This window comes from Phocoena phocoena, chromosome 12 (assembly GCF_963924675.1).
Source record: "Phocoena phocoena chromosome 12, mPhoPho1.1, whole genome shotgun sequence".
NCBI lineage: Eukaryota > Metazoa > Chordata > Mammalia > Artiodactyla > Phocoenidae > Phocoena > Phocoena phocoena.
The window spans coordinates 42,874,088-42,901,700 of NC_089230.1; the positions used below are offsets into that span (position 1 = coordinate 42,874,088).

The following is a 27,613-nucleotide window of genomic DNA, read 5'->3' on the forward strand; positions in this document are numbered from 1 at the left end:
CCCATGCTAGGCACTCCCTTTAGAGGAAAAAATTCATGTATCTCTAAGTACCCCTTAGGTGGTATGACTTCTAGATCTTTCTTTGCCCTATTCACCCTCCTGAGGTTTCGCTCTAGCTGCTTAGTTCTCTTAAATGTTGTCCCATAATGACTCACTGTACTTTCAGTATGTTCTGGTCAGCACAGAGGGCCTGTGACTTCCTAGGTCTTCTTTTACTGCAGCTAAAAGTGACATCAGGTCTTTGGGCTGCCTGCCATTTGAAGAACCCATAGTCTTTTTCATGTTAACTATTATTAAGCCAGAATTTCTTTCGTTCCTTATTTACAGTTTTAGTTTTAACCTTGAATTTAGGAATGTTATATTTGTTGCTATTAAATTTCAATCCATTTCACGATTCTCTTGTGATATTTTTGAATAAGTCAAAGACTGAATGTACTAGTGACAGTAAGAATCATGTATGATCTGCAAATTTGATAAATGTGTTTATTATGCATTCATTCTAAATCATTGATAAATATACTGAGCAAGGCGCTGAGCCCTGTGCTTCAGCTAATACCTCCCTTCAGTTGGTGTTGCTTGGGGTGGAATCACACAGGTAAGCTTTAAATCCTGGCTCTGCCCTTGACTAACTTTGTGGCCTTGAGGGGATTATTTAACCCCTGGAAGCCTCAGTTTCCACTTATACAAAATGAGGCTAATAATAATAGTATTTGCTTTGTTGGCTTGATATGGAGCTAAAATGAGAAAATATCTGTAAAATCCTTAGGCTAATGACATAAAAGTATTATTTTTTCATATTGAAATAATAGAAAGATTCAAAATTTCTCAGTTATGCTATAGAAAAAGGATTTCACACATTGCTTAGAGTAGAAAATGTCAGATATGTATTTTGTTCTTTATGTTCTTTTCTGTTTTTCATCAACAGGAAAAATGCTAGTTAGCTTGACTGTGGATGGACAATTTCTCTATTGGATCTCCACAGCAAAGGACAGCACACAAATTTATCAGGCAAAGAAAAGCAATGGGGCCATCCTGTCCCAGGTGGAGGCCCTAAGTAGTAAGCATATCTTGGTTTACAGTTCAGTTCTGCAGCCTTTTCCAGGTAAGAGAGTCACATACTTAATCAGCTTGTTCTCCCAGTTTAGGGTCAGGAAAATTTCATAATGTTTCCTCCTCCAGGGCTGTCCCTCCAACTCTTCGTTGTGCTCTCAGCATTGCTCCAAATGGTCAGGGTTTGGTGCACGTTGTGATTGCTGTTTGCCCTGGGTCACTATTTATCTCTACCTGTATACATGGCTTGGGCTGTGGCAGGCTACTTTAGACACGGGGAAACCCTTGTCCTGTCATTCTCTCTGTCTATCCTCTTTGTCTTCTCAGTCCCATAATTTCCCTTCTTTTTGTCTTTTTTCTCCCCTGATGATATTTTAGACCTCCCAGTGGTGTCAAAAAGCTTTGCATAAAATTTCAGGTCTTTTTCAAGGTAAAATGCCTATGTATTATAGGATTAGATATGCCAACCATTTAACGTGTACATTTGTGCTACCATTTTTATTAAGTTTCTCTCTTGTTTGTTTAATGTGTCACTCATGAAGTTTTTTAGTGTTGTGCCCTTCACTCTATTTTCTCCACACATTCTCTGGGTTTTGTATAATGCAATGACTTTTAGGAATGCATGTATCACATTATGGCAGAACTGACTATGTATTTTTTGCTGAGAGTCATAATAAAATAAATGTTTGAAATATAAAAACCAACCAACCAAAAACAAAAACAGCACTACATAGCCTCATGGGTGACATTCAAACCTAAAGTGGTCTCTGAGTTTTTTCACAAGCTCTCTCTGCCATTAAAGTCACAATGTCATTCTAAATTCAGTATAATTCCCTCTCAGAGAGGGAGAGAAATGAGTAAAACAAACCCTCTTTGCTTAAATGTATTCAGTTATAAAATACGTAAGTTATACAATATGAAAACATGGGAGAACTTATAAATAAACTGAGTGCATATTTTGGTGAAATAATTCATTTAAGATATTTAAAAAATCCATGCAATATCTGTTTGAGTTTGAACACACACGCATATCCCTAGAAATAAAAGTCCTAAAGATAACATCAGTTTTCATAATAGGAATTCATTGAAAAATATGATTGATATAATGCTCTCATTACTTTCTTCAAAATAAAAAAGGGTCAACTTATTTTGCTATTCACTGTCTAGGTACGTAATTAAGGGTAGTTTAGCTCCATCTGCTGGAAATTGTAAGCAATTACCAGTTATTTTGCACTCTTCCCCAGACGTTTAACATGTTCAAAACGTATGAAAAAAACGTGTCTTCCTGTCCTGAAAAACATTTCCAACACTCCAATGTACCATACCTTGTCAGTTAAATAAAAATAAGATATGATATTATCCTTGATGTTAGATAAATCTGCTGTTTCTCTTGTACGTACATGTGTATATATTTAATCTTTTTATTATTATTTTAGATAGAGCATTTCTGTCTCTAGCTTCAGATATTGCAGAGCCAACTATACTTAACACCACTAATACCAGCCTCACAATCAGATTACCACCTGTCCAGACAAACCACATGTGGGATGGCATCACCAGTCCCACTCCCACATACCTGCTTTATTACAAAGAAGTAAATGACAGGAAGAACAGCTCTGAACTGAAAGATAGAATGCTGGTAAGGTTGGAGCCCGTTGTCTTTGTCTTTTCACAAGATGCCTTTTTTTGATATAAAATCCTCAGCCATAGTATTTTCTATATTATGTTCTGAAACACACTGTGATGCTAACTTTTACAGATGACTGAGCTATTTGTAATGAGGTGGATAGACCTAGAGTCTGTCATACAGAGTGAAGTAAGTCAGAAAGAGAAAGACAAATACCGTATGCTAACACATATATATGGAATTTAAGAAAAAAAATGTCATGAAGAACCTAGGGGTAAGACAGGAATAAAGACACAGACCTACTAGAGAATGGACTTGAGGATATGGGGAGGGGGAAGGGTAAGCTGTGACGAGGCGAGAGAGAGGCATGGACATATATATACTAACAAACGTAAGGTAGATAGCTAGTGGGAAGCAGCCGCATAGCACAGGGAAATCAGCTCCGTGCTTTGTGACCGCCTGGAGGGGTGGGATAGGGAGGGTAGGAGGGAGGGAGACGCAAGAGGGAAGAGTTATGGGAACATATGTATACATATAACTGATTCACTTTGTTATAAAGCAGAAACTAACACACCATTGTAAAGCAATTATACTCCAATAAAGATGTAAAAAAAACAAAAACATACTGTGTTCTATCTAGTCTCTTGTCTACGAGTTAAGTTAAGCTTCAAGGAACTATATTAACCCTAATCAGTCGGTAGATTGCCTTATAGTGACTGTTTCCTGAGTGTCCTAAAAGAGCTGGGTTTGTTTCCCTCCCTAATTATCTAATTATCCCCAGAAAGTGACAGAGACTTGTTTTTGTGGCCATTCCAGCAGATTGAGGGGTAAGAAATGAACTGGACAGAAAGAACATTTCTGTATACCTTTCCTCCATAGCATGTAGCTAATATAAAAATTGTACATTATATTTTTGTTTATTTTCCATACGTTGTGAAATGTGTTGTTATGCAGAGACTACGTTTTTATTCATCATTGTATTCCTAGCACCAAGCATACTACTTGGCATTGTATAGGCATTACTAGATATTTCTTGAATGAATGAATGGAGACAATTTATTCCATCATTGGCCTGGGTGTTCCAGTTGTCTTTGAGATGGAATTGTATGTATCCAGTATTTTTCTTTGTGCTTATTTTATAATCAAGTCAAAAGGTGAAATTGACCATCATCTATTGGAGGTTAAGCACTATACACTTTCTTTCTGATTCTTGTAACTTCCTTTATTTTGCCTATTTTTTAAAAATGTATTTATTTTTGGGCTTCCCTGGTGGCGCAGTGGTTGAGAGTCCGCCTGCCGATGCAGGGGACGTGGGTTCGTGACTCGGTCCGGGAAGATCCCACATGCCACAGAGCGGCTGGGCCCGTGAGCCATGGCCGCTGAGCCTGTGCGTCCAGAGCCTGTGCTCCGCAACGGGAGAGGCCACAGCAGTGAGAGGCCTGCGTACCGCAAAAAAAAAAATAAATAAATAAAAATAAATAAATTTATTTATTTATTTTAAAATTTTGTCTATTTTAACCTTTCTTTACACATTTCTAACAGGAGTCGTTTCAGAGACAGATTGGATCATTTGGCTGACCAAGATTGGGTTTCTGTCATTTCTCTTATTAGAGCTTATCTCTTATTGTCTTCATAATGATTAATATGGGCCAAAGGCAGTGAGTGGTTCTCAAACTTGACAGCACATTGAAGCTTTTAAAATTTCTGAGCCCATGCTTCACCTCAGACCAATGCAATCAGAATCTTTAGGGGTGGGACCCGGGTGGGACCCAGGTATCAGTATTTTCTTAAAACTTCCCAGATGTTTCCAAAGTGTAACCAAAATTGAGAACCATTAGTGTAAGGAAAGCCTTTTTAGTTTCTTAAAGTTTATTTCTGAGAATGATTAGATAATGTAGCTTATTCTTTTATTGTATTCACTGATGTGTCACATCCTTACAATACCTTCCTGCTGAATTTCTAATGCAACGCTAATGAGATAGTGTGCTCTGGGAATTCAGCTTCCTAAGTGAAATGATTATGTCACAACTGACTGAGGCTGCCAATCATTTGGCATTTATTCTTGGAGACATTCTGGGCAGACTAGGACAGTGAAGATTGTCACTCATGATCCAAGATTTAAAGATGAATTAAAAATATTTGAGTCTTTTAGTTTTTTTCTCTTTGATTAAATAATTTCTCCCCGTTTGTACAAAAAATAAGACACTGATTTTTTAAAATTAATTACAGGAATTTCAGCAGAGTATAGCCCTTATTGAAGGTTTACAACCATTTTCAACATATATGATACGGACAGCTGTAAGGAATTATTATTCAGATCCTTTGGAACAATTACCTCTGGGAAAAGAGATTTGGGGAAAAACTAAAAGTGGAGGTGAGTTACGGGTGTGGTGTGGGATTTTCTAGAGTGGAATTTTGTGATATATGCGCTTGTGTGTGCCTATATTTGTTTTTTGGGTTTTTTAAAAAAATAAATTTATTTATTTTATTTATTTATTTTTGGCTGCATTGGGTCTTCGTTGCTGCGCGTGGGCTTTCTCTAGTTGCGGCGAGCGGGGGCTACTCTTCGCTGTGGTGCATAGGTTTCTCATTGCGCTGGCTTCTCTTGTTGCAGAGCATGAGCTCAGGGTGCGTGGGCTTCATTAGTTGTAGCATGCAGTCTCAGTAGTTGTGGCCCACAGGCTTTAGAGCGCAGGCTCAGTAGTTGTGGTGCATGGGCTTAGTTGCTCTGCAGCATGTGGGATCTTCCCGGGCCAGGGCTCAAACCTGTGCCCCCTGCATTGGCAGGCGGATTCTTAACCAGTGAGCCACCAGGGAAGCCCTATACTTGGTTTTTATCTGGATGCTAAGCTATCTTTATTGTGTGAGTTTTTTTAAGCTTAATAAGAAAAATGTATTTCTAGGAGAATATTCTGTTGACATGATCCTTACTCGAACACCAGAAGATGATGGAAAATATCCCATCAAAATGAAAAGCAACTACATGGCAAAACATCGTCATCAATTCTATGTGTCTGGAAACACATTCTTTGGTCTCACCTCACAGTGTCACTCTCTTCCCATGTATTTACAGGTCTCTGTACATGTGGTGAAACCTAGGAAAGCCAAGCCTTTTCTCTATGCGAATTTTACCAAGGCTGCTGAGTTGTAAAGTAATATAACATCATTGCCTTAAAGAACGTGGATTTAGAATCTGAAAAGGTGTTGTAAGAGGTGGCGATTATTACGAGGGGAGGCCATTTCTTTCACACATCTCTGATGCCATTCACAAAACTCACCCGAATTGGATTATTCATCATTGGCCATATCCTTGAGCGGCAGCCAGAGAATGATTTAGTCATTAGGCAAAAATAAGCGAGAGCCTTTCAGGCAGCCTGTTAACTTACCATTATGTAGGAGGCTGGCTTTCCTTTGGAACATCTGTCATTCATTCTGCTCACATGATATGCCTATTCCTCAATCAAGACCCTATTACTTCTTTCCATCTTTCAGTGCTGTTGCAACATGCCTTATTGTGCACTGCTATTTATTTCAGTACCAGAGGCGGTTTGGCTCATTAACACAACCGTGCAGTCAGACACCAGCCTCGTTATATCCTGGAGAGAATCTCACAAGCCAAATGGACCGAAAGAGGCAGTCCGCTATCAGGTGGCAATCTCTCAACTGGCTCCCATTCCTGAGACTCCACTAAGGCAAAGTGAATATCCAAATGGGAGGCTCTCTCTCCTTGTTACTAGACTGTCTGGTGGAAAACTCTATGTGTTAAAAGTACGGCGAGTATATTGGGTACTTTTATTGCCATTCTCAAGTGCAAGTTTCTAGAAAAGTTAAGCAATTGTTCTTTTCTACAAAAAGGTTCTGGCCTGCCACGCCGAGGAAATGTGGTGCACGGAGAGTCATCCTGTCACTGTGAAAACGTTTGACACGCCAGAGAAACCTCGTGCCTTGGTTCCAGGGAACACTAGTTTGCAATTAGATTGGAAGGCTCCATCTAATGTTCACCTTATCAGATTTTGGTTTGAACTCCAAAAGGTACATCTCACTGTACATTTTTAAAAATTTTTTTATTTATTTATTTTTTTGGCTGCTTTGGGTCTTCATTGCTGCACGTGGGCTCTCTCTAGTTGCGGCGAGTGGGGGCTACTCTTCGTTGCGGTGTGCAGGTTTCTCATTGCGGTGGCTTCTCTAGTTGCGGAGCATGGGCTCTAGGGCACGTGGGCTTCCGCAGTTGTGGTGCGAGGGCTCAGTAGTTGTGGCTCACAGGTTCTAGAGTGCAGGCTCAGTATCTGTGGCACACAGGCTTAGTTGCTCCGCGGCATGTGGGATCTTCGCAGACCAGGGCTCGAACCCGTGTCCCCTGCATTGGCAGGCAGATTCCTAACCACTGCGCCACCAGGGAAGCCCTCACTGTACACTTTTAATGCAAATCTTTGTTTTATGCTATAGAATAAATCAAAAGGCCTTTTAAAAGATATCTCTAGGGCATCCAGTTGTATAAATGAGCAATATATTTGACAAGATTCATTGATTCAGGTTTGCCAGATAGAAGTGGTAAACTATCTAGACTAATTTCTGATGGAAAAAATTCCCAGTGAGATTCATTTGCTCTTAAAAGGCTTCACATAAAAGGGTATAAATTATGGTTTCCTGGTTTCATAATGTTTTACTTACTTTAGATGTTACCAGCATGGCTCTTCAGTTTAAAGTCCATAGCAATTTGCTGTTTTCTATGAAAAAAAATGGAAAGAAATGAACAAACATAAATCTAAAACCTTGTTTAGAAATGTTCTTTCAGCCATTTCAGGGCTGAATAGCAACAGGAGAGAAGTAAAATATAAAACTAGTTTATTCTAAACTAGTTGGATCTTGGCATGTAAACTAGTTTAAATGGCTCCTCATCCAAAAATCTTCACGCTTTAACCAATGTAAAAATGCCCACTGAATTTAAGCATCAGTTAATCTAATTAATTCACTGCTAGGGAAAGTCTACATTAATTTTTATACTGATGTACTTAATAGATGATTAAGTTTTTATAACTGTGATGTTTCATTTTTCATTATTATATATTTGTGTGTCCGCATTTGTAAAGATTGGTTAGGAGTGTTTTGTTTAGTGGGAACTTAAAAACAAATCAGTATAGTCATGACCTCACTTTTCTTTAAAAATGGAGTTGTGGGCTTCCCTGGTGGCACAGTGGTTGAGAGTCTGCCTGCCGATGCAGGGGACACGGGTTTGTGTCCCGGTCTGGGAAGATCCCACATGCCGCAGAGCGGCTGGGCCCATGAGCCATGGCCGCTGAGCCTGCGCGTCCAGAGCCTGTGCTCCGCAACGGGAGAGGCCACGACAGTGAGAGGCCCACGTACCGCAAAAAAACAAAACAAAACAAAAAGAAACAAACAAAAAAAATGGAGTTGCTCCCCAGAGGTTTAAAATTTTTCTATGTAAAATATTTTTTATAATCTTGTACTTTTAGATAAAAACTAGGAAAAATATAAAACAGCAGTGAATATTAAGTTGGTAAGACCAAAGACCATAGTTCAATCAGATCTTTTCCACTGAGCATGTTTATGATGATTTGTTGCCTATTTAAAAAATGGTCATTTCATTAAAATTCAGTTTTAAATTGGAGAAATTGAAGGATCATCTCTTTGGGGACATCTATTTAGGTGAGCTTAATGTGGTTCAGTTTGAGGTCAAGGGGAGGGATGTAAAGCTCATTTCCCAGATCAAAGACGTGAACTGAGGAAGGACCTTAGAGGTGGTGACTCCAGCCTCTCATTTTACTGATGAGAAGCCAGAGACCCAGTAAGGCACCCTGATGAGTCAGATATCACAACCGTGCAGGGGAGGACCCTCAGGGCTGACTCATCCTTACAGAGGTTCTCCTTGGTTCATACACAGAAGGAACATGAGCCATCGTCACCCACCCAGCTTCGCAAAGTTTGGGAGAGGGGCAGCAGACAGGGGCCACCTGGCTCAGTCCTCATGACTTTCATGTGATGCTTTTTCTTTCAAAACTTCCGCTACACTTGCTCAGCCCAGGTTCCAGATAGACCACTTAAGAAATCATGAAGCTGAACATGTAAGATAGTAATTTCTACATGCGTGACCACCAACAAGTACTAACTGATGAGCACAGTAGAAGGCTGTGTTACATCTAGTCAGAAAGTTCTATTTCTTTTGAGCAAGTTGAATCTAACTCACAATGAGAGGACAGCTAGCAATGGTCCTGTAACTCCACACTGAAACTCTGAGGGGTGAGTGATGAGGGTGAGTAAATATTTTAATGAAATTTTTTTTTTCAGAAAGGAAAGGAGAAAAGGATAAACTTCCAGTCTTCATCTTTTCTGTACATGGAAAAATGAGGGAATTAGAGCACAAGGCTAAATTTTTATCTTGGTCTTAAATTTCATAGATTCTTTCTCACAACAATGTGTAGCAGAAGAACATATTCAATTTAAGATTGAGGAGAAACAAATAATTTTGCTTTGGTAAATATTTTTCATGGAAATTCATTACAATTGTCTTTTTCTCAGCTGTCCAGGGGAATCCCTACCAGAACCAAACATTTCTGAAGTTTCAGTCTCTGAAACTGAGACACTGAGTTTGCACCATAGTCTGCACCATTTCCCTCACACCCTTGCCCAGGAATTTGGAAATCCTCTGTGGTAGCCTTCCCCCCCCCTGCACCTGTTGGCCTCTGATGAATGGAAAATCCCAACTCCCTTGTGATTTACTGGGGTAGCCCATGGTACCTCTCCAAGCTGATGGTCTGCCCAGAACATTCAATCCTGTGGTGAGGTCAATACTCCACAGTTTTCCAGCAAAGCCCCTGGTCAAACATCTCCCTGACATTCCAAGGAGCTCTGATAATTTCTGGTTGGTGTGGAATGTTGGGCCATCTAGACTATTCACTGAAGGCTTCTGTGACAGAGCATTAAGGAGGCAGGACCAAAAAGGGCTAAAATTTTTGAGCTAGGGCTCAGCATTTCTCTCGCTCTGTCTCTCTCAGAAAGTTCAGCATAAATATTAAGGACCCAGTGCATCTGTTTCATTAGGCTATATGTCTCAGTGGGATTGAGACATTTATGAGTTTAACAGGCAATGTCTCTGACATCAGCATTTCTGGTTTTTGTTTTTTTTTTTCATTCCTTCTGTTCCTCTTTCTTTCTGGAACCAGGTGGTCTACTTCCTGAAGGTGCTACAGAGAATCATTTCTAACTGAACAGAAAACTAATATAAAGTGCCCATCCAATGAAATGGCATGACCTTGTGAGTGCTAAATGAAAAAGGAGATGTAAAGTCAGGTTTATTTATGGAAACTGACCTTAGGAAACTCTACTGAGGAAAAGACAAGAAGAACCCTTGACAGAATGCCTCTGTCTTTTCCTATTTGTACATTGAAAAAAATCATCATTTTCAAACAAGATATTAAGGGTCCAAACATACAGATTTTTTAAAAGCAGTGTTTCAGAGAAAGAAGTTCAAGATAGCTATAATTAGAGACCCAGTGAAATGAAAGTAACATTTCCTGTATTTAACTTGTAACCTTGCTACTTAGTGACTGAGTGATGGTGGGCAAAAATATCCTTCTTTTAGGGAACTAGGCTTCCTATGTATAAATATAAGGAATGTTGGTTAGATGTCTGAAGAGGGTTTGGGGAGGAAAAACTAAATGTTTTAATTTATAAGTCACTGTGGACTTCTTCAAAGAATCAAAATATGTAAAAATATTATTACTTTGAAATTAGCAAATCCGTGGAATTGAAAGTATCACTGTTTTGATCCATCATTTCCCCTCAGGTGTAAATTTGTGTTCTCAGTCATCCTGATTTAATAAAAATACCTTTGATTAGGGATAACAAGAAGTCAAGCTTTGAATCTTCCCTGATGATATATACTCAGGGGTGCACTTCCCACCTTGGACTTATCTTAAAGACCACCATTCAAGTCACTTATAGCTTGTCATAAAAAATAAAATTGCTATTGGTGGTAAGGATAATATTTGGGATCAAACACTCATAAAGGAGCTCTTATTTTTTAATAGAAAGTAAACTTTAATTTTTAATTGCCACAAGCTTTTGAATTTCTATGTTTAAAATGTTTTTCTTAAAGAAACAAAATGTTAATTGAGACTTCTTTTTCTAGTGGAAGCACAATGAGTTTTACCATGTTAAAGCTTCGTGCAGCCAAGGTCCTGCTTATGTTTGTAACATCACAGGTCTACAGCCTTATACTTCCTATAATGTCCGAGTAGTGGTGGTGTACAGGACAGGAGAAAATAGCACCTCACTTCCAGAAAGCTTTAAGACTAAAGGTGAGTATTAACATATTCCGCACTTAGAAAACTTTAGACGTTTCTCAATTCCTTTCTCATCGCTTACTTCACTAATCCTAGAGGTTGAGATTTTTCTTAAAAGAGTAAATTACTATCTCTAGAGCCTGACTGAAGAAACTGAAAAGAGGTAGGAGTCCTTACTGGCAGTAATGAGATAATACTCATCTGGTCTTGCAGGATCCTGAAGTGGGCAAAATTATTTCAGTATTCTGATTTCCTGTCTAGCTATGATATTTTGCAGTAAGAACTAAATGAAAACAGTGTCACTGAGTGTTCAAATATTTACTACTGACTACTATAACCAGATGCCCAAAATAAAAAGTATTTAACAAGTATATTAAATTAACTAGTGTTCTAAAAGGTATACTATAACTCCAAGTTGATCCCTATAGGAATCAAGGGAAAGTGCTCCCAAACTTACAATAATTCTTTTCATTTGCATCACTTATTTCGTGTCAGGCTAAGATCTATTGTTACTCCTGTCACTAATCCATCTAACCTGTCACTAATAAAAACCTCAGTTACACATTTAAAAATATGCAATCATATGAGAATTTCTGAATATTTCTTGAATAAAATTTTTGAATAATTTTCTGAATATTTCTTTAATATAGCTGGCTTTCCTCTGAGTACATACAGTCTATAGAAAGATGTTTTGCAGAATATTTTATACTTCTAACATACAAATCAGATTTTCTTTTGTTTCCAAAGCTGGAGTCCCAAGTAAACCAGGCATTCCAAAATTATTAGAAGGGAGTAAAAATTCAATACAGTGGGAAAAAGCTGATGATAATGGAGGCAGACTTATGTACTATATCCTTGAGATCAGGTATGTCCGTTTGCAAAAGTGCTTTGTAAACTACAGACCTAAGCAGTTAATTGTAAGGTATTATTAGATCAAAAGTAACACTATTTATGAACACGTATTCATAAATAAACACAAAGGATCTTTAGTTTAAGGGCCTCGCATGCATCATTGGGTTCTTTGCACAATTCCTAGTGGTCAGCCTTGACACTCAATTACAAGGCAGGTAGTCATTCTTCTCAGAAATCTGCAACTGCTTGTCGATGGAAACAATTCAGTCTTTTGAGCATGTAACTAATATTTACTTAGTACCTATTCTGAGCTGACGTTTGATGTTAGATGATGGTATGCATGTAAATTTCTGAGGTTAATTTGTTTTAGGAAGATGAATAAGGTCTAGTGAGAATTGACAATGAGTTAGGTATTTTTCAGAATGTAAAATCAGGTCAACATCCGAAATGGCCTGCAGTGTATAGGCAGCCCAGGATTCTCTCTCTGTTGTCAAGATTACAGTTTGTAGTGTGTTCCCAGGGACTGAAAATGTGCCTTTGATGAAAACCTGATGAACATATGCAACCTCAGATCTGGCCAGTATGGGGAGCTCTGTGAATCATAACTGGCTCAGATGGGCTGATTTTGTGCCAACTTGAGGGGAGAATTCCAAATTCCACAGACACTCCCCTCACGGGACTCCGAAGCCATCTTTTAAGATGCTCCAAGGACAAAAGTCACTTCCATAATTATAGTCCTGGCAACTTGAGCTTTAGATCTATTTTTGCTTCATCTTGCTCTGGCATTCCCATAGCCTTAAAAAAATTTCCTGCTCATGCTAGAGAATTATGTTGGCCATATTTCTAACTGAAACTTTCTTGAAATTTCTGTCACTTTTTTTTTTTTTCATGCAGAGTGAAATACATTCTGACCTGCAGAACCATCCTGGTGGTCTGTGACTGCATTTATGTTCACCAACCAGGCCACACCACGGTCTTACTAGGACCCCTGTAGTGTATTCCCCTCAGTAACACCTTAAGTGCATGGCTCCATAAATACTCTGCGTTTCCTTGCCCCCAAGTCTCTGCTCTCAGGAGAGGGACTATGGTATAATAGAATGTATTATCTGTCTCAGAGTACCTCACAGTATCTCAGAATATCTTCTTCAGTCAGGATACTCGTGTGTACTTGCTGATGGTGCAGTGGTGGTTGTAGTGCAAGGTGCATGCACTTGGGAGCTGAGCCGACTGTATGAATTTTCCAGGGAAGCTGGAACAAAGTACGACCAACTGGGTGGCTTAAAACAACAGGTATTTATTCTCTAGCAGTTCTGGAGACTAGAAGTCTGAAATCAAGGTGCTGGCAGGACTGCGTTCTAGGGAAGCATCCTTCCTTGCCTCTTCTTAGCTTCTGGTGATGCCTGGCAATCCTTGGCATTCCTTGGTCTGTAGACGGATCACAACAGTCTCTGGCTCTGTCATCACATGATGTTCTCCTTGTATGTGTCTGTGTCCAAATTTCTCTTTCCTAAGAGGGCACTGGTCATTGGATTTAGGGCCCACCCTCATCCAGTATGATCTCATCTTGACTTAATTACATCTGAAAAGACCCTATTTCCAAACAAGGTCACATTCACAAGGTCTGGGTGGCATGAATTTTGGGGGGAATTATTCAACCCAGTACACAGACCATGTTTAAATCCTTGCTTTATTGCTTTCTTAAACTTAAGTTTTCTCATCTGTAAAATGGGATGATGATATCTACCTCTTTAGGTTGTTGAGAAGATTCAACGAAATGAAACAATATATGAAAAGCCCCAGTACGGTGTGTTGTAAATAGAAGGTGCTCAACAAAGGAAGCATTCTTCCTTCTCTTCCTCAGTGGCCAATATCCGTGAAGAGGCCCTTTATACATTTTTAAGGGTCTCTTTCTCTTGGATCAGCGTTGTTTGGGTTGAACAATGAAATTGCCAATGCTCAACGTGAGACTTCACACAATGTACAAAATCACTGTGTCCTGCAGCTTTACTTAGGACGGTCCTGAGGTCACTTAGCTCCTGGTCACAGTTGTGACCATCCTTGCTGCCCTTGCTCATTCCCTGTCCCTCAGAGGCTCAGCCCTTGCTGTCCTTGGTGCTCTTTCAGGACAACCACTCAGTTAGTGGGAGCAGAACTGGCTTCCATTACTTATCCTCAAGGTTACTGTGGGTTGGTACTAAGTCCTAAAACGGCTGTGGTCTGAGAAGTTTCAGATTTGAAAAGTTAGTTGTCAGAAAAGACATAATTGGAAGGCCTTGAACTTGCCTTCAGTCTGTGGTTCTGTTAAAAGTAATTTCAGTTATGTCTTTCGAACCCAGCTCTTGTTCTCTTCCCATGTTTCGTTATGAAGAATAATGAGGATTGACATTGAGGTAGTGTAGGCCGATACAAATGGAAGCAGTGAACCTTGGAATCTCAGATACAATGATAACTTTGGTAGCTGAACTATTTTATTTTCCTTTTCAATTTTATGTTCTGTATTTTATCCAGATATGGTATCAGTAAATGACAGATAGCATAAGACACCAAAAATTAAGAAAAATAAAAAATTCCCAGTTAAAAAGTATGAAATAATTGTCTTGTGTGTTTGGAATTCTGAGGAAAGTTTGCACACCCTAGTAGTAAGAAGAGGATCTTCAGCTTTCTCTTGGCCATTGATTATTCGTAATTTTCCAGATGGGCTGAGTTGGTTGGCTCCAGGCACTGTTGGGATGACTTTATAAGACTCTGCTATGTTCTGTAGCCAAACCATGTGAGAGGAATGAAATCAAGGGCAAAGTGTGCAACAGGAGACGCTTTGGAGTTCTGTCATTAAATGATATATGAGCACCTAGAAATAACACATATATTCTCTTGTATATTTCCTATATTTATAACTTTGCTCTTTCTTTTGCAGTAAGGGCACTTCAGAGAATTCACAGAACCAGAATTTAATGTGGAAGATGGCATTTAATGGCTCATGCAGTAGTATTTGCACATGGAAGCCCAAAAACCTGAAAGGAACATTTCAGTTCAGAGTAGTAGCTGTAAATAATCTGGGTTTTGGTGAATATAGTGGAATCAGTGAGGATATTATATTCGTTGGAGGTATGTTATCATGTCTGTCTATATACTAACTTACTACACAAAGGTTCAGAGGTAAAGATAAGTGAATTCTTAGCATTAGCAGTAAATTGGGTGAATGTATAACTTCACAAATCTATCATTGAAACTATTGAACTATTCATTTCATCTGATGTGATCTTCCTAAAACATCAAGATCGGCATGTCCTTTTTCTCCTCAGTAACAATCAGCTAATCGTTAGTGCCCACCACATCAAGTCCATGTTCCTAGATGGGATTTCCAAGGTTGTCCAGTCTGGTTTTTATCCAGCTTTATTATTCTGTTCCTAGTACTCTCGTCTGCTACACAACAGGCCTGAAACTCTACTTCCCGATATCTATATCTTCCACTGGGTAGCCTATTTTTGTTCATAACACATTACCTTTCTAATCACATAGGCTAGAAATCTCAGTACCATGTAGGATTTTTCCCTCTATTCGGCCACCAAGTTCTGTTGATTTTATTATCTTGATTTCTGTCTAATGAGTTTGCTTCTCCCTATTCCTACTTTGACTTTCCTAATTTAAGCTACCATTTCTAGCCTGTGCTCTTGGCTTAATCCTACTGCTGACAGTTAATCCAGCTGAAGCACAATCTGGATCACTTCACTGCTCTCTGAAATGCTTGAAATGGCTCTCCATCCACTGCCTTCAGAATCAAGTACAAACCTTTCTGTGGCATTTAAGGCCTTTCGTGACTTGCCCTCCGATTGGGGTTCATCTTTCCTGATATTTATCCTTATGCTGTAGCCATGTCAGACTGGTAAAAAACTTTCATGACACTGGGTCCTCAGCCTTTGTTTCCCTGAGCCTAGAATGCAGGCTTGTACCACCTACCACTTGTCCTTAGCTGGGATTTCCTTTCTCTCACTTTCTGTCAACTGAAATTCTTCTCATCCTTCAAGGCCTAACTTTATTTTATTATTATTTAAAAAATATTTTTTTATTAACATCTTTATTGGAGTATAATTGCTTTACAACGGTGTGTTACTTTCTGCTTTATAACAAACTGAATCAGTTATACATATAGATATGTCCCCAAATCTCTTCCCTCTTGCATCTCACTCCCTCCCACCCTTCCTATCCCACCCCTCTAGGTGGTCACAAAGCACCGAACTGATCTCCCTGTGCTATGCGGCTGCTTCCCATTAGCTACCTATTTTACGTTTGGTAGTATATATATGTCCATGCCACTGTCTCACTTTGTCACAGCTTACCCTTCCCCCTCCCCGAATACTCAAGTCCATTCTCTAGTAGGTCTGCATCTTTATTCCCGTCTTGCCCCTAGGTTCTTCATGACCTTTTTTTTTCTTTTTTAGGTTCCATATATATGTGTTAGCATACAGTATTTGTTTTTCTCTTTCTGACTTACTTCACTCTGTATGACAGTCTCTAGGTCCATCCACCTCACTACAAATAACTCAGTTTCATTCCTTTTTATGGCTGAGTAATATTCCATTGTATATATGTGCCACATCTTCTTTATCCATTCATCTGTCGACGGACACTTCGGTTGCTTCCATGTCCTGGCTATTGTAAATAGAGCTGCAATGAACATTTTGGTACATGACTCTTTTTGAATTATGGTTTTCTCAGGGTATATGCCCAGTAGTGGGATTGCTGGGTCGTATGGTAGTTCTATTTGTAGTTTTTTAAGGAACCTCCATACTGTTCTCCATAGTGGCTGTATCAATTTACATTCCCACCAACAGTGCAAGAGGGTTCCCTTTTCTCCACACCCTCTCCAGCGTTTATTGTTTCTAGATTTTTTTGATGATGGCCATTCTGACTGGTGGGAGATGATATCTCATTGTAGTTTTGATTTGCATTTCTCTAATGATTAATGATGTTGAGCATTCTTTCATGTGTTTGTTGGCAATCTGTATATCTTCTTTGGAGAAATGTCTATTTAGGTCTTCTGCCCATTTTTGGATTGGGTTGTTTGTTTTTTTTGATATTGAGCTGCATGAGTTGCTGGTATGTTTTGGAGATTAATCCTTTGTCAGTTGCTTCATTTGCAAATATTTTCTCGCATTCTAAGGGTTGTCTTTTCGTCTTGTTTATGGTTTCCTTTGCTGTGCAAAAGCTTTTAAGTTTCATTAGGTCCCATTTGTTTATTTTTGTTTTTATTTCCATTCCTCTAGGACATGGGTCAAAAAGGATCTTGCTGTGATTTATGTCATAGAGTGTTCTGCCTATGTTTTCCTCTAAGATTTGATGGTGTCTGGCCTTACATTTAGATCTTTAATCCACTTTGAGTTTATTTTTGTGTATTGTGTTAGGGAGTGTTCTAATTTCATTCTTTTACATGTAGCTGTCCAGTTTTCCCAGCACCACTTATTGAAGAGGCTGTCTTTTCTCCACTGTATATTCTTGCCTCCTTTATCAAAGATAAGGTGACCATATGTGCATGGGTTTATCTCTGGGCTTTCTATCCTGTTCCATTGATCTATATTTCTGTTTTTGTTCCAGTACCATACTGTCTTGATTACTGTAGCTTTGTAGTATAGTCTGAAGTCAGGGGGCCTGAAGGCCTAACTTTAAATGAACCCATTGTGATGCTTAGCTGCTGCTCCTTAGGCAAAATGAGCTATTGCATTTTATACACACACAGCCCATTATTCTATACAAAACTGATATCATTCTTATTTGCATTATAGTTAGCTATCTGGAGAAGAGCTCAGTAAACCTTTTCTGCAAAGAACCAAATAGTAAATATTTTAGGCTTTCCGGGCTGCATTCAATGATCTCTGTAGCATCTTCTTTTTTTTTTCCAAATAATATATATATATATATTTTTTAAATTAATTAATTTATTTTTGGCTGTGTTGGGTCTTCGTTGCTGCGCACAGGCTTTCTCTAGTTGTGGTGAGTGGGGAGCTACTCTTTGTTGTGGTGCTCGGGCTTCTCATTGTGGTGGCTTCTCTTGTTGTGGAGCATGGGATCTAGGTGCACGGGCTTCAGCAGTTGTGGCTCGCGGGCTTACTGGCTCCGCGGCATGTGGGATCTTCCTGAAACAGGGCTTGAACCCGTGTCCCCTGCATTGGCAGGTGGATTCTTAACCGCTGTGTCACCAGGGAACTCCTTCAAATAATATTTTTAAAATGTAAAAATTATTCTTAGTTCATGAATAGTACAAAATCAGGCTGCTGTGGCCAGATGTGGCCTGCATGCCATAGTTTGCCAGCTCTGGTCCACATGTTTGTCTCCTCTGCTCAATGAAACTATCTAAGAGCAGGCACCGTGTTATCATGTTTATATTCCTCAGTTCAGTACTCATGGAATTAAATGTACATGAACATGTTATAGAAGAAATAATACTCCCAACCATATAGTGTGTGAAGACTGAGACTTCTTTGTCCCAAATTCGCTAAAAAGATTATACATGTTTCCTCAGCCATTTTAAAGTAGAAGACGGGGTGGGTATATCCCAATGATGTATTGGTAAATCAGATCATTGGGAAAGAAAAAAAAAATAAGAAGAAAACCTTGATTTTGATTTCTCATGGTGTAAATACTCTCACCATGATTGATTTCAAGCTACCGATGGTTTAACAAGTGGCTTGCAAAAATCCAATAGGAGCTAACTCTGGCATATCACTGAGACAATCTAGTTTTACTCTTTGAATTAATTTCTTTTTCTCATTTATTTTATTAGATGGTTTTTGGATACCAGAAACAAGCTTTATACTTACTACTATAATTGGAATATTTCTGGTTGTTACAATCCTATTGACCTTTGGTAAGTATAGTAGATTTAGAAATATAGGTAATAAACTATTTATTTGATATGATTTGATTTAATCTCTGAGTTGATTTAATTTTCCACATGAAATAAATTTATAAAGTTCACAATATTACCTTTGGCTATACTTCAATAACCACTAACTCCTGTGAATTTCTTTTTCTAATCTGGGGTAACTTAGGAAAAATAAATCTGTATTTACACTTCACAGTACACTTTAGATAAAACTACTTGCAAAGGCACCAACTTTAGCCTTCTTTAAAACAGTATTACAGATTGGCTATCTAACACGTGTTTTGTGACTTATAGTTTGAAATAAATAAAAGAAAAATGACTCTGGGTATAAAAAAAATTGTTTTTTTTATAGGGAAACCAGTGACAATCCTTGGTCGGGATAGTTTAGGTCTCCAGGCAGACAGCCTGGTCTAGAATGAGCAGGGCCTCTTGCAAAAGATCCATTTCTGCCTTATAGCATTCAATACTCTCTCTTGCAGATGTCTGGCCTGCTTGTTTCAAATCCCTGCTCATTTGTAAATGACCAGGAAAGCAGAAGAATTAGGTTAGATAGATAGGAAGCTAGCTATTTCCTACCACTCATTTTATACTAATGTATTGGTCTTAAAAGTCTTTTTTTTTTTTCTTAAGATTTAATGATGAGAAAATACAGTGACAACTCCCAAAAGGATGATTAAATATTGGACCTATGGGGTTACCATAGTGGATCATACATCCTGCTTCATTCCTATTGTTTCAGCATAATCATTAATAGTACTTCCTTTCAGTCCCCAAAATGTTCTGGTTTGGATTATAAGATATATGGTCACCCTGTCATTATTAACAGTATGAGTCCCTGACATGCTGAAACATTACAAAAAAAGACATGATATTTACCGGAAGAGAACACTCAAGCGCATATTCAGGAAACAGTAGTTTCTTTTTTTTTTTCAAAAATAGGGGAAAGTTTAAGGAAAAGTTACAAACATAAAGTTGAACTCTCAAGATAAAGAAAGCCAATATTTTACTAAATGTTCTAAATCTATATTCTTCCCCAAACTGATTGGAGTCATAAGCTACTAGAGAGCACATTGAAACTTGAATTGAGATTTCTCTTCAAAGATTCCACACCAGATAATATATGGAATATATTATTTCTTCAGCTAACTTGGAAAGCTAAATATTTCAGCTGACCCTGCCAGGATTTTAAACTGTGGTTCCAGGGAGTCTAAGTATTGCACAGCTGATGTTTGTGCCACTAAGCCAGCCCCTCCAGAATTATGCATATGACTGCAGTATATTTGGCAGTTGGCATATAGGCTTGACTGCTTGTCTGCTTTCCTACTGGGAAGGAGTATTACATGAAGAGTCCTTCATCTGACCTTTGCCTGCCTACTTGTACATCACCATTGGTTAAACCCATAACTCTAGTGGATGAACATGAGATAATTTCAGACAAGCTATTGTGCTTTCAAGACATCCTATGGATATCTGACTTTCGCAGGACTTAAAGGTCTTTATTGTACTTGGAACTCACAGATTTTTGAGTATAGGTAAGCTAATTTGGTTCTTTTGCTTTTAGTAGCAATGTATGCGGTTTTACCGGTAGGATTATGCGAGCGCATGAGAAAAGATTGAATTATTCAAATAATGAAAACAGCAATTGTTTAAAAATTTGTATTGTGCAGAGGGCTCTCATCAGTCATACTTATAAATACAAAATTGAAGCAAGGGTTTTAAAATAAGCATCGACAGCTTTCACTTTGATGAGTGGCTATATCTACTTAGAACATGAGCCTGATGCTGGGAGCAAAGGAAAATAAACTGTAAAACACAATTGCTGATCTCAGGAGCTTGCCATTTAATGGGGGAGGTAAGACATACCTGTACGAAAAGATAAATAGCAGGATATATGTTAAACAGCAATAAAAGAAAATAGGAAATGTAGAAGACAGTGACATAGCCATGCTGACTGAGAGCCACAGTTGGTCTTAGAAGTTCAGAGATGAGAGATCAACAGAGGTTGCAGAGGTCTCGGGAGGCATCCCTGAGGATGTGGGGCCTCATTCTGGGCCTTTAAAAATGAAGAGGGATGGTAAGAGCATTTCAGGTTTGAAGAATTGCATTAGCAAAGCTACTTAAGATCTCTCCCTGTTGTGTGGTCCCTCAGACGGAATTTCACTTGCATAGAACTCTCACCTGTTGGGTACTGAAGCTACCATGGAATAAAGTTCAAATTTTAATCATCATCTCACAAAGCACCCTTGCTGTTTTCAACTTCTGAGCCAATATTCTAGTATTGATGGGCGATCTTAATGATATAATTGTATTTTAATCTTCAAAAGATATTACTTATGTTTCATGATTATAAAAATAATATTTGCCCATTGTATGAAGAAGACAATACAAATCGCCCATGATCCCACAGCTAGGGAGGATCACTGCTAACACTTGGTAGATTTCATTCTAATAATTTTTCTATGTATTTGAGTATGTGTATCATGAAAAACAATGAATATACACTCTTGTACTCTGCATTTTAAAATAAAGCATGCCATTATATTGAAAGCATTCCTCAGGTCTGCTGAGGAGTATAACCTGGACATAACTGGATTCAGAAATGAATTTGTTCACTAATAATTATTATGCAAGTTTGTTTTGGTTTATTTTGATTCTAGTTTATGGGTGATTTTGAGAAATAAGTTCTGATATTAAGTTGCTTCAACTTGTTTATAACAGCAATAAGAAATATATTAAAATTTACTCTGAGAAGTGAGATAAAATGTGATGTGGTATAAGTTATGTGTTTTTATATGGCTTTGTACCTGGATTTAGTTATTCTATTATGGGCATATTTTTTCAATCAAATTCTGTTATTCTATCAATAGTGTTCTTCAGTATAAACTTTAAAAATGTATTGTTAGCATTTCCTAAAGAAAAAGAAAGCAATGTTTTATTTTGTAAATTATGATCTTTTGTCTTTATAGTCTGGCACAGAAGATTAAAGAATCAAAAAACTCCCAAGGAAGGGCTGACGGGTCTCATAAATGAAGACAAAGAGTTGGCTGACCTTCGAGGTCTGGCCGCTGGAGTAGGACTGGCGAATGCCTGCTATGCGATACAGTATGTAACCTGGGCTGGCATTACGGGGCACCTAGATGGAGAGAGGGCAACTCTAAAGAGAGTGCCCATGCATGCCACATTACCCAGGACTGTCCTGCTTTATGCCCATATTATTCTGGCGTATTCAAAAGTAACATCCCCTTTCACTCTCAAATGTGACCTGGGATGGATGGCAAATTATGTTGTTATTCTATCCTAAGAAAAATAAACAAAAATTAGTTGTTTTCTAGTGTCTTATCACATAGTTCGAAAGTCAATAAAACAAGGAGATAACTACTACGTGGAAGGGAGTAGATGGTAACATGATTGATTCAACTGGAAGAGAAGAATTCCAAGGTCTCTTGTGTGTGCTATTAAGTCAATTTTATTCTGTTTTCAGAAATTCTATGGTGATTGCCTACAAAACTTCTCTAAAATAGATGAGGTTTGAACTTCCATTGTCATAATTAAAGAAAATATTTAAATGTCTCATTGTACAAGACACTATGTTATGTTCCATGCAAAAAGGATTATATAGCCATTGGCCTTGCTTCTAGAAATTTATTTAAAGACATAAGAACACAGGATGTAAAGTAGACACAGAGGTGACCTAAATCAGCTTTTCAGAGGTGACTTTTCCTGGAGAAAATACACAGCATATCTGATATTCAAGACTCTCTTTTAAAATCTCAAAGCATTTTTAATGCAGATGGATTTCCTTCCCCTCATGATATTCCAAGTGAGAAGCTTGACTTTCTAAAAGTTAACCTGATGGACATGGAGTAATTTTGTGGTCATAGTAAATTTTGTTTTACATGAGAGATCAGGTGTATGAAGTAAAGCAAAAGCTTTTGAGATCATAAGCCCAGCTGTTTTTATAACTAATTTGCAATAGCTTTTTACACAAATTGGTGACCTGAAGAAATTAATAACTGATAACTTTAACGAAACAAACTACAGTAAAAAGCCTTGAGGCAGTGCACACACAGGCATGCTATCAAAATGAAGGTGCCTAGAAGTGAAGTAACATGTTCTGTCTGGGTTTTGGAAGAGAGAAGGAATATTCTGGATGGTGGAATAGGAACACAGACACATCACTATGTCACGTTGAATGCACTGCAGTGTTGCAAAACCATAAGATTTCTCTTCCTCTTTCTCATACTTTTTATCTCTCAAACACTAACACCAACACCCACTCGTAAACCATATGCGTTTTGGGAGACCAAAAATATCGTTATTTTCCAGTACGCTTCCAACCCAAGAGGAGATTGACAGTCTTCCTGCCTTCCCTCGGGAAAAACTGACTCTGCGTCTCTTGTTGGGAAGTGGGGCCTTTGGAGAAGTGTATGAAGGGACAGCGGTAGACATCTTAGGAGTTGGAAGTGCAGAAACCAAAGTAGCAGTGAAGGTAATGCTGATCCTTTAACTCCTTGACTTGTTATGTCAACATATTTACAGGGACTTACATGGATACAACTATGATAAAAGAGGAGTGTTCTTGATGGAAAAGATAACTGGGAGAAGGTAGAAACCTGTCCATGGCTACAGAAATCACATTTCCCCCCCCATTTCCTACATAAATTCTGTTATTAACAGTTACCTCTGAGGTTACTAATTAGCTAAGACCTGGCAGACAGTCTTTCCCTTCAAATGTACCATAAGAGAACTGGGGTGCTAGGTGCTAGGGCAGATAGTAAATATTTTAGGCTTGCTGGCTAGATGGTGTCAGTTGCAACTACACAACTCTGCCATTGCAGTGTGAAATCAGCCACAGTCAATATGTGAATGAATGGGTGTGGTTGTGTTCCAGTAAAACTTTATCTATGAAAATGGAAATTTAAATTTTATATAATTTTCATGTGTTATGAAATACTCTTCTTTTTTATAACTTTTTCAACCATTTAAAAATGTAACAAGTTAATTACACCTCAATAAAGCTGGAAAAAGCAATCCCACTACTGGGCATATACCCTGAGAAAACCATAATTCAAAAAGAGTCATGTGCCACAATGTTCATTGTAGCTCTATTTATAATAGCAAGGACATGGAAGCAACCTAAGTGTCCATCAACAGATGAATGGATAAAGAAGATGTGGCACATATATACAATGGAATATTACTCAGCCATAAAAAGAAACGAAATTGAGTTATTTGTAGTGAGGTGGATAGACCTAGAGTCTGTCATACAGAGTGAAGTAAGTCAGAAGGAGAAAAACAAATACCATATGCTAATACATATATATGGAATCTAAGAAAAAAAATGTCATGAAGAACCTAGGGGTAAGACAGGAATAAAGACACAGACCTACTAGAGCATGGACTTGAGGATATGGGGAGGGGGACGGGTAAGCTGTGACAAAGTGAGAGAGTGGCATGGACATGTACATACTACCAAACGTAAAACTGATAGCTAGTGGGAAGCAGCTGCATAGCACAGGGAGATCAGCTAGGTGGTTTGTGACTACCTAGAGGGGTGGGATAGGGAGGGTGGGAGGGAGGGAGCCTCAAGAGGGAAGAGATATGGGGATATATGTATATGTATAACTGATTCACTTTGTTATAAAGCAGAAACTAACACCATTGTAAAGCAATTATACTCCAATAAAGATGTTAAAAAAAATAAACCTGGAAAAAATAAAATAACAACTAATAAAAATGTAACAACTATTTTCAGATCATAAGATGTACAAAAATAGGTAACAGGCTGGAGTTGGTCCACAGGCTGTAGTTTGCTGACCCCTGGACTACACAATTATTCATCATGGTGTATTTGATGATGTAGTTTTAAGGAAGCCCTGGATACACTCTCATATTTTTATAAAACTTTCTTTTGATCAAAGGATGATGAATCTTTTATGTAATTGAGTAATATCCTGATCACTGCTTGTTAGGAATTTATTGCTTTGAGAGTGGGCTATACAACCAGAGAAGTTGGCAAAATTTTCTCCACTTCCAATTCGTAGCATTTAACAGTCTTTCACATACTCTAACCTCAACTGGTTTAAACAAGTGTTTCTTTTTCTTAGATAACAAGTTGACTTCTGGCTTTGGTGTAGTACTGTGTCAGGCCAGAGCCAGTATATCTGAAATTCTCTCAACTTTGTACATGTATGGTGCCTCATGGTCCCAAGATGGTTGCCAAAGAATCAAGCATCACATCTTCATTCAGGACATGGAGAGGGGGAAGGATAGTGTTAGATGTATATGTTCAGGAAAGTAAAAGTTCTGCACAAGCCTCTCTCCCCCTCAGCAGTTTCCCCCTTACATCTCTTTGATGAGTACTGAGTCATATGACCAGCCCTGTCTGCAAGGGAGGCTGGAGAATTGGAGAACACAGTTTTTTATGACAAGGGTGCATATTACAAAACAAAACAAAGATTGTCTCCATTAACCCACTGAGCTCATGGAAATATCTGCTATACTGATTCCTGGCTTGTTTTTACATTGCACAGACTTTGAAGAAGGGCTCCACAGACCAGGAGAAGATTGAATTCCTGAAGGAGGCACACCTGATGAGGTATCAGGGCAGCTCTAAAATAATTTTCCCTTGGTATGGGTAGGAAGCTCTTACATCTGATTGGTGGATTTTTAACATTCAAAATGACCTGACATAACAGATCATGCCCAAAATAAACATGGCTGAAGTTTAAAAGAAAATATGTCTGGAGTGACAAGTATTCTATAGAATCCAGTCTTCTGAGCCTGGTCACAAGCAGTCCTCAGGCAGTCGTTTCTTTTACCTTCAATAAGAAGCATGTCTTGCAAGGGATTTCTGAAGCTGTTCAGCTTTAAATATGCTTATGTTCTTCTAAATGTGTGATAATGGGTCAAGTAGACCAAGTAAGGGAGAGTTCTCTTAAGTACAGTGATGTCAATGAGAATATCCCTGGTCTTGGTAAACTTGTCTTCAAGGTTAGAATTAGTTGATGGTCATGAAAACTACTCAAATACATCTTAATACACCCTGAGGCAGTGGTTGATTGGGTCCCAAGTTGTGGGTTCTGATTGTTAGATTGGGGCTTACTTGCTTTGACCTCTTGAGCAAACATTTGTAGCCAAACCTGAGTGTCTGAATTGTTTCTTTGAAAGGGAGAGAATATTTCATACTTGTCATGACCAAAAACATAATGTTCTAAAATATTTTTCAAAGAAGGACATTAGTTAAAATTACTTTCTTTTCCAGAACATAAAATGCTTAATATAAATATAACTTCTTCTAAAACTCCCTCTGTTCTACCCACATGCCTTGGCCACTAGGGGTTGCAATATTACCTCTGTAAGGCAGGCGTGCAGCTGGGTTCTTGGAAAAGGAGGCTTTCATTTATTAAGAGGAAAAAAAAAAAATCAGGGTTTTGAAGGGAACCAGAAATAAAGAATTGTTCTATTCCATAAAGATCCTCACTAGATTTTTGTCGTTGTCATGTTATCCTGCCTGTCTCTTTTCGCCTTTTAGTAAGTTTAATCACCCCAACATTCTGAAGCAGCTTGGGGTTTGTCTGCTGAATGAGCCCCAGTACATCATCCTGGAACTGATGGAAGGAGGAGACCTTCTTACCTATTTGCGTAAAGCCCGGATGACATCGGTAGGAAATGGGGTCCACAGTATTGGTTATGTAATGCAGATGACCTATAAGTTCGTCTTATTTTCCTTTAAATTCAATAGGCTGCAGTTTTGGCTGATGGTAGAAACTTAGAAGACTTCTGTCAAAAAAATTCTTGTATTTCCTTCATGTTGGATTAGTCAAACTAGAACCCTGGGCTAATGTCTTGCATCTTCTGGCTATCTGAGCCTGTTCTTAGTATCTAGTGGAAAAATAGGTCCCTCCCTGCCAGAATCATGGTTTCTGAAGAACAGAGAATGTGTGGAGTTTCTCTGTACTTAATCTATCTGCCTTTCTGTCCCAAATTGAAATTTCCAGCCCTTAGTCTTACATCTCTCCCAGCTGACTTTTCTGTGTGGATTTTCACAGGCGTCTCAAACTTTGGCCAAAACAGAGCTCTTGATTTCATGTATCCTCCTTCGTGCCATCCATCTGGTTCCTTACTTTTCTTTTCCTACAACCATGCTAATAGGTCCTGTCCACTCTAGGGTCCTGCTAACAAAATGCAGCCCCGATCCATCCCCTCCATGTCCGCAGTGCCTAGAGCAGCACCCAGCACAGTGGACGGTGTAAATACTGTGGCACGTGTGGGGACTGAGGGCCGGGGGTCTCAGCACCTGTGGGAACCTGCTTTTAGGTCTCAGGTGAGAAACACCTGAGACAAAACAAGTAACTAAAATTTAAATGTGTAGTTTTTAAAATTACAGGTTTTATTTCTATTGAAATAAGTTTCTATTTCTTTCTATTTCTATTATATCTATTGAAGTATACATTATATAGCTAAAAAACTGAAACATATGACAAGGTTTATGGTGAAAAACAGGAGTCCTGTGCTCTATCTCATCCCCACATCCCAGGCCTCTGCACATTCCTTCTGGTGTTTACCTCCACTTTCCTAAACGCTCTGCTTATACTGCTGCAGTATAAGTGAGTTTTCAACCTTGGGGGAGATCTATTGACTGCCTACTGCAAGAGGCAAGGATTTAAGCTCTTAGTCATGTACCAGCCTGACCCCACCAGCTCTACACGCAGAAAAACTCTGCTTTCCCCATCATCTGACAGTTACCCCAATTTGCAGATGAATCAATATTGCAAGTTTATGTTACTATGTCTATTTAATTATTATTTGCTAAGTTACTCAAATACTATGATTGTGGTTCTTTCTTGAGTAGTTTAATAAATGCCCCCCCATTTGCTTAGGTTTCTATATTCCTAAACT

The 27,613-nt window shown here is 38.5% G+C and overlaps 1 protein-coding gene across 2 annotated transcripts in view; it reads left to right on the top strand.

The window, feature by feature from the left end:
• Positions 1–27,613, top strand: part of ROS1 (ROS proto-oncogene 1, receptor tyrosine kinase) — a 112,346-nt gene that overhangs the window by 62,030 nt on the left and 22,703 nt on the right. For both annotated transcript variants that reach the window (XM_065888762.1, XM_065888763.1), the window contains 13 exons: positions 926–1,102; positions 2,487–2,689; positions 4,907–5,051; positions 6,213–6,445; positions 6,533–6,709; positions 10,827–10,995; positions 11,728–11,845; positions 14,747–14,937; positions 18,611–18,694; positions 21,679–21,814; positions 23,039–23,201; positions 25,246–25,310; positions 26,247–26,376. In XM_065888762.1, the coding sequence (XP_065744834.1) occupies positions 926–1,102; positions 2,487–2,689; positions 4,907–5,051; positions 6,213–6,445; positions 6,533–6,709; positions 10,827–10,995; positions 11,728–11,845; positions 14,747–14,937; positions 18,611–18,694; positions 21,679–21,814; positions 23,039–23,201; positions 25,246–25,310; positions 26,247–26,376 (1,991 nt within the window). The remainder of the gene's footprint in view (positions 1–925; positions 1,103–2,486; positions 2,690–4,906; positions 5,052–6,212; positions 6,446–6,532; positions 6,710–10,826; positions 10,996–11,727; positions 11,846–14,746; positions 14,938–18,610; positions 18,695–21,678; positions 21,815–23,038; positions 23,202–25,245; positions 25,311–26,246; positions 26,377–27,613) is intronic.